Raw genomic sequence first — 17,455 nt, 5'->3', positions numbered from 1 at the left:
AATCTGGCAAAGGGCCGCCCATTATCCTTCTCTCCAGAGGAATGTAAGTAGAAGCCACTTATTACAGACAGTTGGGCCAATTTCTTGTGGTTTTAGCAGCCATTACAACTGACTGAATCGAGGTGTAGGTACATCAACTGACAGTGGCAAGAGCAGAGCAGTGCCTCTGAAAATTATAAACAAAACTCACTTGAAATAAAGACTCAACATATATGCACAGAATGTACAGTAATATTGGACAATGTTAATATATTATTCCTTCAGAATAGTATCAAAACTGTCAGTTCCAAAAAGTTGCCATTGTTTTAGTCAACAAAAAGTACTTACTGCACAGATGAACTGAACATTATATTAAGTGGTAGAACCCTGAATTTTGAACACCAGGATGTTTCTGTAGACACTGTTTTTCAGTCTTGAATTAAAATTCTCCATTTGAAATAGTGGTCTGAAAATACTGAAACATTTATTTTTGTAAAAGCAAAGCTGACCAAGGCTTTGGAAAATTCTCTGACTCCTTCACGTTGTCCACTTAGCTGTGTCGAGTAATTAAAAGTAAATTATGCAGAAGAAACTTACTAAGGCCTAGATATATGTTTGGGTCAATTAACTTCACACTGTAACCCATAGCAAAAAAGAACTGTGGTTAGACTACTGATTAACACTTTGTTTACACTGACTAACAGACAACACGATAATACAATATACTGTATATATGATTTATATATATATATATATATATATATAAATCTCAATTGGTTAAATTTGGTTCATGCTTCGTGAAGAATTGTTTTAGCATTCACTTAACTACCAGATGGAGGTCAAGTTTCCTTTTGCATTTTCAAAATACCAGACCTGCTTTCATGTAGAACCTGGAAAATTCCATGTATACTGTGTAGAATATTCCAGTAGCATTCCAATGTTGTAGGAGTTTGATTTATATGCTGGAAATATGCCCACATATTTTTACACAAAACTCCAGATATTGGATTTTAGTAAAAGAATTTAATTAAAACAGAAGGAGAAAGGCAATTGCATTATTAAAATTACAAAATAAAACAGCATTGGGGATTCATTCTAAAAGCTATTTTTCAAACACCCAAAAAACCCCACTCAACTTGAGGAAATACATTTTGGCACAAACCAGAATTTGTAGCATATGCTGTCAATTCCCATTTTTATTAGACAGTTCAACCATCAACATGATTTAGGGGCCCTGCGAAACTAAGTATTGAAATGACTTATAATTAAACGTGGATCTCTCATTAACCAACTAAAGAAGCTTGCAACCGAATGCCTTTCTTTCCACTAATCACAGCTCTGAAGCAGAGCACCCAATTAAGAACGGACTTGAGCCAAGGCAGAGGTCAAGTCAGAGAAAACGGTGATTTTTAGGCAGCTTCACACCCAAAACCCAAGAGATTAGCGAGCGCCCGGAGCCTGTACTTGAGACAGCAGAGGAGTACTGTAGGTCTATGAGCATACTGTGTGTGTGCGCGCGTGCACACGCATGATTGCCTGTTAAACAGCTGATATGTTTGGTTATGTATAGGATAATGGCATCTCTGCACAGCCAGGAATATATGGTGTGTTTAGTCAAGCTCAATAGATGAACTACTAAGGCTAAATTGATTATTCACTTTGGAATGCATACGATCACTGTACAATCCTTGGGCTATTTGAATTTGTTCCGGTCGATGCCCTTGTTCTGCGGGATGTGTCTGTACTGGCAGTTTTGGCTCTTGATGCAGCCTGAAGATCTCCAAAAATAACACTCATCTGGGAGTTTACTGAGAGAGAGAGAGAGAGAGAGAGAGAGAGAAGGAGAGAATTAACAATAGGATGCACTCTGTGTGTGTGTGTGTGTGTGTTTAAAGGACTGGCTTTAGATGACTGATATATTTTAATATAATGTAATAAATTAGACAAATGGAATACAGTGTTCCTCCACAGAAACAAAGGGTCATAATTTGGAGTGTGTGTGTGTGTGAGTGAGTGTGCGAGAGAGAGGGAGAGCGAGTGGACACTTACTCTGTGCACTCAGTAGCAGCAGCTTGGGACACCCCCAGGTGTGGGTGTATTCGATCAGGAAAGCGTACGGTGAGAGGTATTCCTCCTGCTACTATAATACCCTGCAAACCACACACACACACACACACACACACACACACACACACACACCATTTGTGCCTATTCTATTCACAATATAGTAGCCTCATCATACGGCCACGCTCACTTCTATGGCCTCAGCAAAGAAATTATAAACACCTGTGTGGCCAAGTCAGAAGTCACTGAAATGTTTACTTGACTAAATTGCATTAAATGCAGTGTGACAATGTGGTAATATTACCACAAGCTAGAATTCCTTAGTAGATTAAAACAAAAACACAGCAAACATACATGCAGCTTCTTAACGGCTTCTTCACTGTCTTGTTTCCGGTAGTAATTCACAAATGCACAACCTTTGCTTCTTAAAACCTTCACACTGTGAACAGGCCCAACTCTGAAGGGAACACACACAAACACAAAGACACACAGGTGATGAAAAAACACATGCTTTTTAAAAATCTGGCAACACCAAATGCAAGACTGATGTGTAGCTAGTTTCATGCAGTGATGAGGAAATTACACTCTTTAAGGCAAAGTCAACGATTTGGTTTCGGTTTTTGCAAAATGTTGGTGATATTTGAGCTCAACAGCCTATCAAATTACACTCCTTTCTTCTGTACTCCTGAAGCTCTGTGTTGATTGGCTGGGAGTGTTTATGGCTCAGTCAGACCCACTTTGTTAGTTTCCCCATTTACACAGCCAGGACTGATCTGAACTGACTATTTTCTGGAGCGCAAACACTGAACGGATTGCTAAAGGACCGCTGAATTTGATAAAAAAGTGTATTGGATTAGAATCGCGGACTGGACCTTTAAGTGCACAAAACACTGCAGGAGAGGGGTGGACTTACTGGTTAAACAAGTCATAAATATAGGCTTCTGTTAAGACTGGCATTGGACCACCAAACCAGACAGGGAACAGTTCTCTGTTAGAACAGAAGACAGAGGCGGAGAGAGGGAGGGAGAGAGAGAGAGAGAGAGAGAGGTTAAGTATATCCATGTGTATTTGAGCACATTCAAAATGATTTGAATCAGATGTCAGTGTGTGTGCATACAAAATACATGCAAAAACAATGCGTGTACCGGTGCACTCCTTGTGTGTGTGTGTGTGTGTGTGCTTCAAAAGGAAATGCCTGCACCCAAAATCAGAGTTGTGATTAGTGTATGCACACGTGTCGCGCGTGCATTCGTTTGTTCTTACGGTTTAACATATTTGGATTGCGGTGAAGCTTGGGGTTGAGGCTGGGTCTGTGGGACTGGCTGCTGGACTGGCTGAGAGGCCACCTGGAAATCAGCTTTAGGAGACTGGGATCGCTTCTCTACTCGCACCCAGTCCTCCTGCACAGGAGGACTATGAACAGGAATAGTACCTGCACATGGAGGTGGCGGTCACACAAAAGAAAATCCATGCTTAAAAATAATAAAAACAGTCAAGGAGGAACACTACAAGTTTACCGCATGCAAAAGATAGCACTATGACTTCTTGACAGATAAAGAGCAAGACAGTGCAAGTCTATGCTGGCAAAAATTACTGCTGGTACTACCATCTTCATTTTAGAGGCGGTGCATGTGTGTGCGTTTCTTACCATGTAGTCCAGATAGAGCATCTAAAGCTTTTTCTACACTTCCATGGATGATCATGGCATTCGCACTCTGTTCTTTAGTGAAACCCATTTCCTGAGGAGAACAACAGACAATGGGTTTGTCCAACATTCACTCAGACCACATAACAAAAAAGGACAAACAAACAATACAACACTGTAAACTGTATAAATAGGAAACGTAAACCAAATATGGTCACATTCTTGACCTGCTCTTGCTCCAAATGCACGCACGCGCACACACACACACACACACACACACACACACACTTACCATGAGTTGCATTATCTGGACTTTAATGAGCTCCTGGGCAGCATCAGCACAGCTACTGTCCTGAGTTAACACCTCCTTATACACCAACACAGCCTCCATATACCTCTGCAACAAACAAAAAGGGCACACAAAGACCTTCACACATCTTCAATATTATTAGGGATGCACCGATACCGATACCAGTATCGGTATCGGTGCCGATACTTCGTTAAAATACTCGTACTCGTTGTTGAATTGCCCATACCAAGCACCGATACCACTCATCAGTATTTCACTGCATCAAACTGGCGGGCTATGCTGACACAAAATGTGATTTATTGTCCTACCTGTCCTACCATTCTCTGCCAGACTAGTAAGTAGCTTATTTGCCATCTTGTGTTGCATTTGCTTGATGTTTGACTGTGTTAGGAAAGTTTGTCATAGTGTAAAAGTATTTCAGTATACAGGTTTCGCTAAATTTAGCTGCGATCATCTCGTTAGTGATTAGCAATTCCGTTGTGCTGCCTTAACGGCGATTTGGGCTCATTTTAAGATAAATGACGACGACAGGAGTAAGGCACAGTGTAAGATCTGCACTGCTACGGTGTCGAGGGGCGGAAAGGAAAGTACTCTGTTTAACACAAGCAATTTGATTAAACATCTGAAGACGCACCATAGTGCTAAGTACACAGAGTTCACTGATGCTAGTGGCGCAAGACCGAAGCAAACAATCTTAACTGACGTCTTGCAAAAGAAAAAACGCGCACGCACACACAGAGAGAGAGAGGTAGAGAGAAAGACTGTGCCACATAGGTTAAGTGATTGTTTGTGTACTTGAGCAGGAGATTCTTCTGATCCTTTTGTAACTGAAATGTGCTCTTGTGCTAATCCAGTAATAGTTCTGTTCACTTTTTGTTAAGCAGACTGTGTTGTTAACTATGCAGCAAATTGAATTGCCTTTATCTGGTTATATTTGCATTTTGTCTAATGTGATGATATTGTCTGTTTGAAGGCTTTTTTTGTGTGTTAAAACCAGAAAGCTCTGTTTATTTTTGGCTTGGGATAGCCTTCTGTTAATTTTGTACTATAGGCTTGACATAATCTGCAGAGGATAAAATAAAATCTGCCTCCAAATTAATTGCACTTTCATGGAGACCAAATCTAAGAAGTATCGGTATCGGTACTCGGTATCGGCAAGTACACGAATAAAAATACTCGTACTCGTATCGGTTTGTAAAAAAGTGGTATCGTGCATCCCTAAATATTATTACAAAGGCCACGCTAAGTGTGGGAAAAATGCCTCTTTCCCCTCCACACAAACAGTTTTGGGATCCAGTCAAACACTGTGGCCCCTATTTTGAGGATGATAATGGCTGGTGAAAAAGGGAAGCACACTGTTGCTCAAGCGGGCGGTAAAAGTGTGATCAAAGGCACCAAGTGGGCAGACCCGGTAAAAAAAATGGCAAATTAGCCATGGGATGGAATAAACCCTAGTGCTTCTTCTATTCTACCACTAAGTTGAAAACAATTGTTGGACCCATTTTAAAATGCCGTGCGACATCCTGTTATATTGTTAACCAGGGCAGGGCAGGCTACGTGATTTTGAGCCTGTTTTGCTCACTTAGATTCCGTAACAAATCTAACGTTATTTTTATTGAGATTGATATGGCCCATCACACATGGGCCTATATTCTGGAGAATTAATTTTGGACTAGAATGTACCGAGGTGTGATCAAAAAGTTCTGAGACTGTGTCTATGAAAAGCCAAAACCGTACTTTACTTAAATTTGGCCACCATTTCCTTTGAGGAAGTCACCTTGTGCAGCGGTACATTGCTAGGTGACTACCTCAAGGAGACGGATGCGAAATAAAAAAAAAAAAATTCAGGTACAGTTTTTGCTTTTTATAAGATTTTATCGAGTTAACAATCCCCTTTGAAGATGCGATTGAGGAAGCATTTGAAAGGAAGAAGCTTAAGTATAGTGGTTGTGGCTGAATCGCTCGCAGACTAATTTGGGTCATGAATTAACCTGAACTAACACGGATATGTGAAATCTTGTCGAGGTGTATTTGTGGTCTCTGGTAGTGGCATGTGTTAGTACCTGTGCATGCGTACCTGTGTGCGTGACTGTGTGTGTGTGTGTGCGTGTCTCTGTTTGTTTGTGTGCGTGTGTGTGTGTGTGCGTGTGTCTCTGTGTGTGTGTGTGTGTGTGTGTGTGCGTGTGTCTCTGTGTGTGTGTGTGTGTGTGTGTGTGTGTGTGTGTGTACCTCTGTGTGTGTGTGTGTGTGTGTGTGTGTGTACCTCTGTGTGTGCGCGTGTACCTTTAAGCCAGTGAGGGCCCTGCCCTTACGGTACAGTCCTTTGATCCATTGAGGATTCATCGATAGAGCCACATTAGCGTCCATCAGGGACTTTTCATACTGCTGCATTCTCTCGAAGCAAAAGGAACGGTTCCCAAACAACCTGGGAAACACACAAGAAGTCAAGTTAAAATCTTAAATCTGATTCACCAATTCAAAATGTATGAAATGATTAGACCAAGAAGGCAGAATAGTGACCTTCATAAAATGAGCTGACAAAGCTGACTGATGAAAACTTTACTTCAGTTGAATATAATCAAATTCTATAAAATATAAAATGATTACAGCTTACTTATATTCTCTAGTGTTGTACATAATAGCATCTGTGAAATACTTGACAGCCATTTCCAAATTCCCATTGGCTGCATACTGGTTCCCGATGCCTGGAAACAAAATAAAGTGAGAGTAAATATTATACATACAGCCTTGTAAACACAGATAACAATAACGAACCATATCAGATCAGAGCACAGCACAGTTGTGCAAGAGTGTAACAGTTTTGACAAGTGATAGATTTATCAGTTAATGGAAGGTCATTTGGAACATGGGGGTGCAGAGCAGCTAGGCCCAATCTTTCATTACATTTTCCAGCGGTCTCTCAATCAAGAGATCATTCCAAAAATCTGAAAACAGTCTACAGTTACCCCAGTGGCCAAACACAAATCACCCCAAAGTGCTGAATGACTTCAGGCCAGTTGCCCTGACCTCCCTACTTAAAAATATATATCGTACAATATAATTTCATTATTAAAAAAAACTAAATCTACAGTTCGCTTCCAGGGCTAAGCGAGGGGTTGAAGCGCTCTGCTAACCCTGCACCTCAAATAATTTGAAGGCATGTCAACACACGCCAGGATGTTATTTGTTGATTCCTCATCTGCCTTTAATACAATTCAACCCCACCTTTCAGTAGACAAGCTCTTAAAGAACATTGGCCTTGATTTTAACAAGGATTCTTGACTTTGAATCTGAATAGTGAGGGTTGCTTGTCTGAGGAGATGACCTCATCCACAGGGTCTCCTCAGGAATGTGTCCTCCCACCACTCCTCCTCTAGACCCTATGGGGCCCTTTTGTGCTTTGTGTTTACTTTTGTAGTTTTCATTGTTGTAACGTTTTCTGTTTTGTATTTTTTTGGATACATGATTTTGAGGGCTCCTATGACATTCGGCGTTATAGACATGTTGAAACAATGGGGTGAGAGAAATCTTGGAAGAAAGGGACTCTTGTAAGGCAGGACGGGAATCTTTGGATTGTAACCTTACTCATTAGGTGTGGCTCAGTTGTTGTTAGATTATGTCATCCAACAACATTCCAGAACTGTATTGTTCCATTTGGTTGACTTTCCCACACCCCTGCTGGTCACCCGTCTCTGGTTTTCTCACTGTGCTTTTAAATGCAAGGGTTAAACTAAGGGCAGGGAAATGGATTTAAGAGTACCAAGTGTGACACTGCATTAGAAGATGATTTCTTTGTCATGTTTGGGTTCATTTGAATGGTCTCAGAATAGATTAGTCTTAACATTCAGGTCTCTGTGGGTTGTCGGTAACCCCCCTCTGGAGGGAACAAACCCCCTCTATTTGTCTGTTTGACGTGTGAGCCCCATTCTAAACACCACTGTCCATCTGATTCATTATTATACCAGATGTAGGACTAAATTAAATGGGTATTTAAGGGGAAGATAGGGTGTCCTTTGACTATGTGTGTAGCCATCACCCTGTAGCCATCACCCTGAGCAGCCGGGTATGTTAATACTCTCTGAATGTTTCATATGTTTCTTTTATTGTGATAATCTGATCCACTGTGGCCTCTCAAGAAATTCTTAACAAGAAGTATTACTTCCGCAATGAATGGCTAGGATTAGTTTCAAACCAAAACGGAGCGATGTAAGTCTTGAGGTACTTGGCTAATCAACTGTGCTAGACACACTGCAGCAGAACTGTTATATTGTATTAAACATCGGTGGATTGCCGCCCAGTCTCTGCACTGGATCGAATGGTCACACGCGGCCCGCGTATGCAACTCCGGAGTCCTGAGGTAACTTGAGTGAATTTTCACCTAGCATGTACTGAATTAAATCCGTGGAATTCACCTTTACAATGGGTCTTTAGAATTGATAAATAATTAGCGATAGTGACTGATATGAAGGAAAACATTTGTGACAATGTTTTCAGCTATTTTGTCCAGTCTTACCCCCACACAGAGCGACAGCACTAAGAAAGACGACTTACATGCTAGTTCCATACTTCTTGAAATGAGATCAGTAATATTCCTCTCTGGATCTTCCTTTACTGGATTCTGTGTAGACAGGGGTGTGACCTGGACAGCATACATACACAGAAATAGCTTCAGTCACTCTAGTTACACATTGTACATTTTTGAAAAAGGTGTCATCACACACACACACACACACACACCTCTTTCTGATGTGCTTTACTGTTCTGCTGTTCAGTATTAGGCTTTTGGAAATCCTTCCCAGATTCCCCTGTTCTTTTGTCCTTTTTGTCCTTCTTCTCTTTAGTCTTTAGTTTACGCTTGGAAATGGCCGCCGCAGCATTTGACACAAAACAGCTGCTCATGTCCAGGTCCTGAACACACAGACAGGCTGAGCTCAGTGCACTCTACCACAGTCCAAAACGCTTTGAGTGCCAGTGTTATTTGTACAAAGTGCTCTCAAAGTACACACAGTAAACCTCAACATAGCCTTTAACCCACTAACGGCACACCACACACACACCCTTCCCTCACCTCAGTGTCACTGCGCACGCTCTCCTTCTCTTCATCCTCCTCCTCATCACTGCTTCCATCCGAGGAGCATTCTGGACCTTTGTCAGGATGTAACTCTGCAGACTTCTTATTTTGATTTTTTCCCTTAATACAAACATCTTCCTTACTGTCTATAGTCTGAAAACAAAAATGGATGTAAGTGTATGCCGTGCTGACCCTCACACAGAGCTTATTAATGTTGAAAAAGAGAAAACCATCCGCTTTACCTTTTCATCATCAGTTTCATTATAATTCTTTTTTTCCCGTTTTTGAAGTTGTTTTTTCGTTTTCCGACACTATCAAAAGAGGTGGTATATTATTATAAACCAACCAACAGATACATTTTTCACCCAAGAGCAATGATAATACATTTATGCTGAACTATTTTAACACACACACTAGGGTTGCAAAGGGGCGGTAAATTTCCGGAAACTTTCCATGGGAAGTTAAGCTCGGGAATTTTGGAAATTTAGATATATATTTTTTTTGCAAAACTTAGCCTATAACGCTAAATGAAAGTCGTAAATCGGCCAGATTGGAGTGTGCACATGTTCTATAGGGCTGAATGTGTGAGAAATCGGTGATTGCGTTCACATCCATTCTACAGACATCCTCGGATTTAAATAATAAGAATATAAATAAATACGAGAATATTTGTATCATAATCAATTACGTTTCACATTTATAGTCGTGATTCTACGAGGCACCGTGACGTCCTAAAATAAATAAAAGCACTACACTAACACTGCAAATGGCAGTGGATAAATAAATAAGGACTAAACCCAATCGTGTGGATATAGCCATAGTGGAGTAGAATGACACAGCTATATTCTGCAACAGTACCTCCACCTCTGCACCAGTGAAGTTAGGTTAGGTCTGCGTTTACTGGACCGTGCATCAGGCATACGGGCTGTAGACGTGATGGTTACATGATGAAAGTCGCTCCAGTAAAGTTCGAGCAAAACCCATGCTGGCCGTGTGAGTAGTATTTTAAAATGCACTACACGGCATAACAGAACGGTGTTCGCTTTCCGCTTTGCGTTGCCTGTGGATTCTGCACACGTCGCTATAGTTAAATGCCCTTATAAGAAGCTGGTGGGGCGTTTATATATGCAGATTCAGGTGTACGAGAACATGCGTTCAATTTAAGAATCAGTGCACAGCTAAGAACACTGGCGGTTTAAGAAAACATTTCCAGGCGTTCATGAATCCGGCTGAGATCTTATCTTAGGTTGATATTTCGAAGTTCATAAGAAGATATTTAAGAAGACACCATAGAAAATGTTCGAGAATAAGGCCCTTTGTCTGCCACATGACAAGGTAAATACAGTTAGTATAAATAACCCCAAGATTTTGAACTGAATATTCCTGGAATTTTTCAACCCTAACACACACACACACACACACACACACACACACACACACACACACCCTTACCTCTTGCTCACTAGAGATACTGTCCTTGTCCTCATCTTCTTCCTCACTACTGAGATCAGAGTGGCATTGTGGGCCGACATCTGCAGACTCGGCTGACTTCTTATTCTGATTTTTTTTTATACCCTCTCCATTATTCTAGACAAGTACAGAGGTAGGGCAGAATTCAGCAGTCTGACACACATATAAACTATGCTTATACAGCCACATGCGACCAAGTTGCCGCTTCTGTTAAAACCTTTACATGTTTAGGATCAGATAAACTGTGCTTATTCATCAGACAACAACCAAAAATGGGAGCTTGTTTCAATCCTTCACCTGTTTATCATGAGTTTTATTTGCATTCTCCTTTTCTTGTTTTTGTAGTCGCTTTTTCTCTTTTTGCCTCTGTAAAAAGTCAGGAAGACAAACGGCATGAAACTGGTACATATTGATGTGTATTGATGAGGCAGAAATCTGTAGGAGATTGTGTGTGTGTGTGTTCCTCTGGGGGTGTCCACTCACCAATTTTTTAAGCCTTTTATTCTCCGCCTTCTTTTTTAATCTCTCTTCTTCCTCTATTAGTTCTTCAGCACTCTTTTCTGCCGCCTTTATAGCCTAAAAGAACAAACTGAAATTCTTACACCGACGACTTGCTGACTCCACATCAGAAATACAAACCAGAACACAGCTGCCATCCAAATGTTTAGAATTCCTGTAACATTACTCTACAGAACGTCTCCGCCATTTCCATCATATTGGGCTGATGTCCTTATTTAAATCATAAAGATTAGTACCCTCAGCAGAATGCTAAAAATATCAGACCTACAGAGAGGACGGACCCATAGACAAGACAAATCGACAGACAGGAGACAAACCTCTCGGGTGATTTGCCGCGTTGTGACGACTGTGACACGAGGTCCGGATCTCTGCAGGAAGTTCCGGTTGAGTCCACAGTACGGCCCAGATGAGCGCTCATTGTCTGAGGACCCGGAGCTATCCGGATCTTCATCATCTGAAACGAGGAGATCAGCGGCTACAAACCTCATCCTCATCCCAAAATACCTTTGACACTTTCAGTTTTTTGCTTCCCTCATGCTTCTGCTTTCTGAACCATGATGACCACGTGACTTAGATTTTGAAAGACAGGACAAATTTGTTGGAGTTGACCAGAGAAAACATTTCTTGATGATCCTGAATACACACTTTTACAGGAAGAAAAAAAGAGAGGAAGAGAAAGAGAGAGAGAGCCCAGGTCTGTCTGGAGGACCTGCTGTTTGGGTAGTGAAAGCATGAAGGCACATGGAGGAACTACAGATGAAAAGCCTTCAAGATCAACAGCGACCATTTGCTAATCACTAATTTGAATGGGTAGCAGAGCTAATGGCAAGACTTAAAGTCACAAACAGTACCCTTTGGAGGTCAAATATATACAATGGTTTTCATTGAATAAAACCACCACTATTCAACAAAAGCCACTTTTATACGTAGTTCCTGGTAAATTACTGGGATAACCTTTCAGGCACCGCTAGTGATTTCCACTGTTCATACATGCAGGTAAATTCAGGAACATATCTAGAATATGGCCAGTTTCCAGCCATTGTTGATTTTTAGTTGAAAAAGGCAACTGTAAACACATATAGACTGCAAAAGGGTGAAACCATAAACATGTCACTGGATCAAATCCGTTATCAGCGGAGTCTTGTGATTGGTTCCCTCGCTATGTGTGAAACCGTCTCGCCTCAGACGGAAGTGACCCTTTATGTGCTTGTGCCTGCAACGTTACCGCTTTCATTCACAATTCAAATGCATCTGGAATGAGCAAATGTAGTTTTAACTTCATTCTGTTCCTCTGAGGGAACACAAAACCAGTTTTAACTGTTTAAATACACACCACTAGACACTGGCTCTTTGATAGGCTTCGTCCTTGAGATGCCCGCCTCTTGTAGACATACATCTGTGGTGCCACGCTATCTGCTGGTTTATTATTTTTGGATGGCTCCTATTCTCCCTTCTTAGCAACTGCAATGAAATATGGGAGGCTGAATACTTCACTCGCACCAAAAACATTGGTGTGCCTTAGAGGATTAGGTGGCAGTATGCATATTTGAACTTGCCAGATGCATGCCAAAATACACGAGGCACATATTTATGGTGTGACAAAGTTTACATTTCATTCTCCGTGACTCAGTCATGTTAAAGGAAAAAACACATCATAAAATTGTCCATTGTAACCACTCCCTTTTGAAACCCTGGTTGTGGGGTTCTATTAGAAATGTGCCTTTGCATTAAACTCGGACTATCCTTCAATCAGTGACTCGATTCGACTTGTCCAAGTTTCCAGTTTCAGAAACATATTTCATCATCATTATGCCAACAAACACACACATGACAACGTCCTACTGTGGACTACTAACTAGCATTTTACATTTAGTCATTTAGCAGACGCTTTTGTCCAAAGCGACGTACAAGGGAGAATGTAGCATGTAGCACATACGTTGGTAATGAGAATCATCCCATACGTTTTTGCCTGCCAAGTACATACACTGTGTGTGTCAACCCAAATCCCATCCCATCCATGTCCCCATGGAATCCCCTCTTGTATTGACCAATATCACGTCTCCACTTCACTTGGAGGCAACTGGGAGTATCATTGTCAAACGATGACACAGCAACATGGAAATAATGCAGCAGACATGAACTGACTAGCTTTTGTGTCTGGTAAACTGCTCTACCTAGCATTCCGAAAGAAGAAGAAAGAGAGAGAAAAAAACAACAACACACATCATAAGCACAGAAGACAACACCAAACCAGCACTTACCAGCACCAAAATTTACACTCAGAGCATCCAATAAATTGAATGGTGTCCTTCCATGAAGCATATCCACGATGGTCTCCTGAAATAAGGACATAAGAAATATGTCACTTTCTTTATAAATAAGGGCCAATATACAGTCCCTCCAGGATCGTTCTTTCTTTGCAATCAAAATCAAGATATAGATCCAGTTATGTTGTAAACGTTAAGCGAGGATACGTTACCACCATGAGGAGGCCAGAAGAAGCCGAAATAAGTTTTCTATATAACATTAAGGCTTATTGTATGCGCAATTTCTGCGGCAAGTAAGAAAATATGCATCGTGGCGATAAAAATGCACATTTTGCGTTTAATGTGCAAATCGTGGAATCGCGAAACACTGGGGGGACTGACTTTTGATCAACAAAATCCATGTTACATTTGAGTTTTTTTAAATATAAATGTTTAGCTACGTATATGCTCCAAAATGTCATGCAATAACTCACACTGTTGTATCCAAATACTGAAGCAACTTGTAAGACCAGAACGGAGAGCATTTAAAAAATATACTTAAACGAGTAGACTATATAAAGTTAGAAGGTCGGAAAAATGCGTGATCAACTAAGTTAAGGCCACATTCAATTTTACTTACATGTGCCTGCAGGATTCGCGGGTTCCTCAGATATCCTGTAAACAAAAACCATTATAACGTTAGCTAACGTTGTTCTTTTGACCAAGACCACCTTATACATCATCGTTGCTCCTTGCGCACACAATATGCGTTGGCAAACTAACATGTTTTCAGTTCTTGTCAGGTTACATCATGTCCCGTTTTTTATGGCAGAAGATATGCTAAGTTACCTACGCCATTCGCATTTGTTAGCAGGCTAACGTTAGCCATCTCGTGAAACCATATTCAACATGAACAAACTTCTGAACAAACTGGTTTAACAGTGACGATCTAAGAAAGATCGCATTTTGCTAGAAAATGATTTGCGGTGCCATTACCAGTAGCCCATGCCGTTGTCGAAGACATATCTGTGTTAGTAAGTTCCTATATGGATTTCAAAATGTATTTTGAACGTTAAAGCCAAGGAAAATATGCCTTGTACTTCTACGTCCTTCGATCAATCTATTCTCTTCCTCCCTTGCTTTCGTAATTTATGGCATCCTGTGTGACACGCATGCGCAGACCAACAACAATTTCCTGAACTACAAAATAATGGCTTTGATGGCTCAAAAGAAATTAAATAAACTTCAAAAGTTCCCATCGTTATGTATATGTAAAATAAACGTTCGTATGTCTATGGCATGGACGATGCCGAGTCGACCATTTGAAAGTTATCTACTTCATGAAATCCCCGCCCGTGTGACTACATGCCAGCGAAGCGGAACGCTCGTCTCGCTTTGAGTGGGCATGTCGTGGCGTGTGGAAATAGTACAACAGACTGAACTAGCGAACTAGTTAGCCAGCTAGCCAGCTAGTAGGTTATCCATTCACTTGTCTAAGGTGCTGCCTCCTCTGTCTCGTTGTTTTTGTGACAATGACAATAAAGTACTTTCCACTTTGAACTTTATATCAAAACTGTCATTATGTTAAAGTAAGCACAGGATTTCTAAACCTGCTGTGCGGAGAACAAAAAAATGGAAAAACGGAGAAGCTGCGTGACTGCCTGGATGGGACATTTTTAGAACTTCTTCCAGCAGTTCCACCATTTTTTTTTTTTAGTACAAACCATTTTTATTGCAAAACGTTCCAGACACACAATTACTGAAGATAAGGAAGAATTATAGCACTATAGCTTCATCATATGCAGTAACATACTTAGCACCCACAACTGGGTACATTGTATTAAACAGGGTGGATTGCTCGCTTCTGTAAATTAATTCATATGTATAAATTCACTTTACTCCGTGCTGGTTTATTCACCGGGGTTTTTCCAACTCTGGACGAATATACAGAGACTGTGACGTCATACATCAGCTCCTGCGAGGACAGATGTATTCCAACACGCACCAGGGTGAGTTACAACAACGACAAGCCCTGGTTCAATGCAAGACTCAAACAGCTTCGTTTGCAGAAGGAGGAGGCTTTCAAGAGTGGGGACAAGGATAGGTTCAGACTGGCTAAATACTCGTTTGGCAAGGAGATTAAGGAGGCCAAACGACAGTACTCTAAGCTGGAACATCAATTTGCAGCCAATGACTCCTCGTCAGTCTGGAAAGGCCTTCAGGTGATCACAGGCTGCAAAACCAAATCCCCCCACTCTATGGAAGACCTTAGACTGGCAAATTACCTGAATTACTTCTACTGTAGATTCGACAGACAATGGACCAGTCCTAACCCTGTCCCCACCACAGCTATCACACCTACTCTTCCCAGCCTGGACAAAGACACCACCCTCTCCCAGACAGCCCTCCCCCCCCCCATCACACCTCTCTCCATTCAGGATAGGGATGTCAACAAGCTGTTAAAAAGGTAGAACCCCCGCAAAGCAGCTGGACCAGATGCTGTCTGTCCCTCCACACTAAAGTACTGTGCGGACCAGCTGTCTCCAGTGTTCACGGACATCTTTAACACCTCACTGGCTGAATGCGTGGTACCTGCCTTTTTTAAAACATCCACCATCATCCCCGTTCCCAAAAAGCGAAGGATCACAGGCCTTAATGACTATAGACCAGTCGCCCTGATAATGAAGACCTTTGAGCGCCTCGTGCTGACCCACCTCAAGGCCATCACCAACCACCTCCTCGACCCACTGCAGTTTGCCTACAGAGCCAACGGGAGATGACGCAATCAACATGGGACTCCACTTCATCCTCCAGCACCTTGATTCCCCGGCACCTACGCCAGGATCCTGTTTGTGGATTTCAGCTCTGCATTCAACACTATCGCCCCAACTCTCCTCCAAGACAAGCTAACACAGCTGAGCGTGCCTGAGCCCACCTGCAGGTGGATCACTGACTTCCTGTCAGACAGGAAGCAGCGTGTGAGGCTGGGCAAGCTTGTCTTGGAGCCCCGGACCATCAGCACTGGAGCCCCACAAGGCTGTGTGCTCTCTCCTGTACTCTTCTCCCTCTACACCAACAACTGCACCTCCAGCCACCCCTCTGTCAAACTCCTTGAATTTGCGGATGACACAACCCTCATTGGACTAATCTCCAATGGGGACGAGGCCGCCTACAGAAAAGAAGTCGACAGCCTGGCTTTCTGGTGCAGCCAGAACCACCTGGAGCTGAACGCCTTAAAAACAGTAGAGATGGTAGCAGACTTCAGGAGGACCATCCCCCTCATCATGTGTGACTCCCCAGTTAACACTGTGGAGTCTTTCAGATTCCTGGGAACGATTATGGCACAGGACCTAAGGTGGGCGGTAAACATCACCTCCACAATCAAGAAGGCCCAGCAGAGGATGTTCTTCCTTCGGCAGCCAAAGAAATTTAACATGCCGCAGAAAGTGATGGTCGACAACATGTAAAATATGAAGATGATGTAAATCCTTGATTATATTGTATATTGTATTTTTTTTTTTCTTTGTTGCTTTATTAAAAATAAAGTTGTCCTCCGAAGAGGGGGGGTGGTGGTGGGACAATAAAAATAAAAAAAAGAAAGTGATGGTCGAGTTCTACACAGCCATCATTGAGTCCATCCTCACCTCATCAATTACCATCTGGTTCGCTGCCTCTACTGCCAAGGACAAAGGCAGACTGCAGCAGATCATTCGGTCAGCCGAGAAGGTCATCGGCTGCGACCTGCCGTCTCTCCTAGACCTGTTCCACTCCAGGACCAGCAAGAGAGCATGCAAGATCATCGCTGATCCTTCTCATCCCGGTCACCACCTATTTCAGAGACTCCCATCCGGCAGAAAGTTCCGGGCTATAAAGACCAAAACCTCGCGCCACCTGAACAGTTGGGGCTCACAAACAAGCCCCCTGCATCCTGACTCTGGGCCCCCCCCCCCACCCCACACACACACATATATACACATTCACACAAATGCACTACAGCGTAAATTATTTATATACTGCACTTTGCTAATTCCAATTCACTGCATTTTAGCCCTGCACGTGCCCAAATTATTTATTATTATTTAATATTCTATCTTGTAAAACATTTGTCTTTTATTCTTGTTTCTGCTATTTTGTTGGTATGTTATGTGTTT

At 41.9% G+C, this 17,455-nt stretch overlaps 1 protein-coding gene across 1 annotated transcript; it reads right to left on the bottom strand.

Moving 5' to 3' along the window:
• Nucleotides 1-982: 982 nt before the first annotated feature.
• On the bottom strand, nt 983-14,678 carry si:dkey-33c12.4 (uncharacterized protein LOC560112 homolog). Its single transcript, XM_012826905.3, has 20 exons — nt 14,301-14,678; nt 13,945-13,979; nt 13,320-13,395; nt 11,376-11,512; nt 11,023-11,115; nt 10,837-10,905; nt 10,522-10,656; nt 9,312-9,380; nt 9,067-9,222; nt 8,736-8,906; nt 8,550-8,637; nt 6,613-6,703; nt 6,282-6,423; nt 3,981-4,085; nt 3,692-3,782; nt 3,307-3,475; nt 2,957-3,031; nt 2,398-2,500; nt 2,029-2,129; nt 983-1,787 (listed from the first exon to the last, which is right to left on the bottom strand). The coding sequence occupies exons 1-20, from the start codon at nt 14,326-14,328 to the stop codon at nt 1,673-1,675; spliced, it is 2,049 nt and encodes a 682-aa protein (XP_012682359.2). The 5' UTR covers nt 14,329-14,678; the 3' UTR covers nt 983-1,672.
• Between the last annotated feature and the right edge of the window lie 2,777 nt (nt 14,679-17,455).

The sequence above is a fragment of the Clupea harengus genome, chromosome 14 (genome assembly GCF_900700415.2).
Source record: "Clupea harengus chromosome 14, Ch_v2.0.2, whole genome shotgun sequence".
Classification (NCBI taxonomy): domain Eukaryota; kingdom Metazoa; phylum Chordata; class Actinopteri; order Clupeiformes; family Clupeidae; genus Clupea; species Clupea harengus.
This window is presented reverse-complemented; position numbering and strand designations above follow the sequence as displayed.

Bases quoted from the DNA above. Each gene is read 5' to 3' on its own strand.
- si:dkey-33c12.4 (XM_012826905.3), bottom strand. From the start codon at position 14,328: ATGTCTTCGACAACGGCATGGGCTACTG. The intron at 10,906-11,022 runs GTGAGTGGACAC...GACTTTTTACAG, and splicing joins ATAAAAGGCTTAAAAAATTG to AGGCAAAAAGAGAAAAAGCG. The intron at 3,476-3,691 runs GTAAGAAACGCA...CTCCATGTGCAG, and splicing joins TGCTCTATCTGGACTACATG to GTACTATTCCTGTTCATAGT.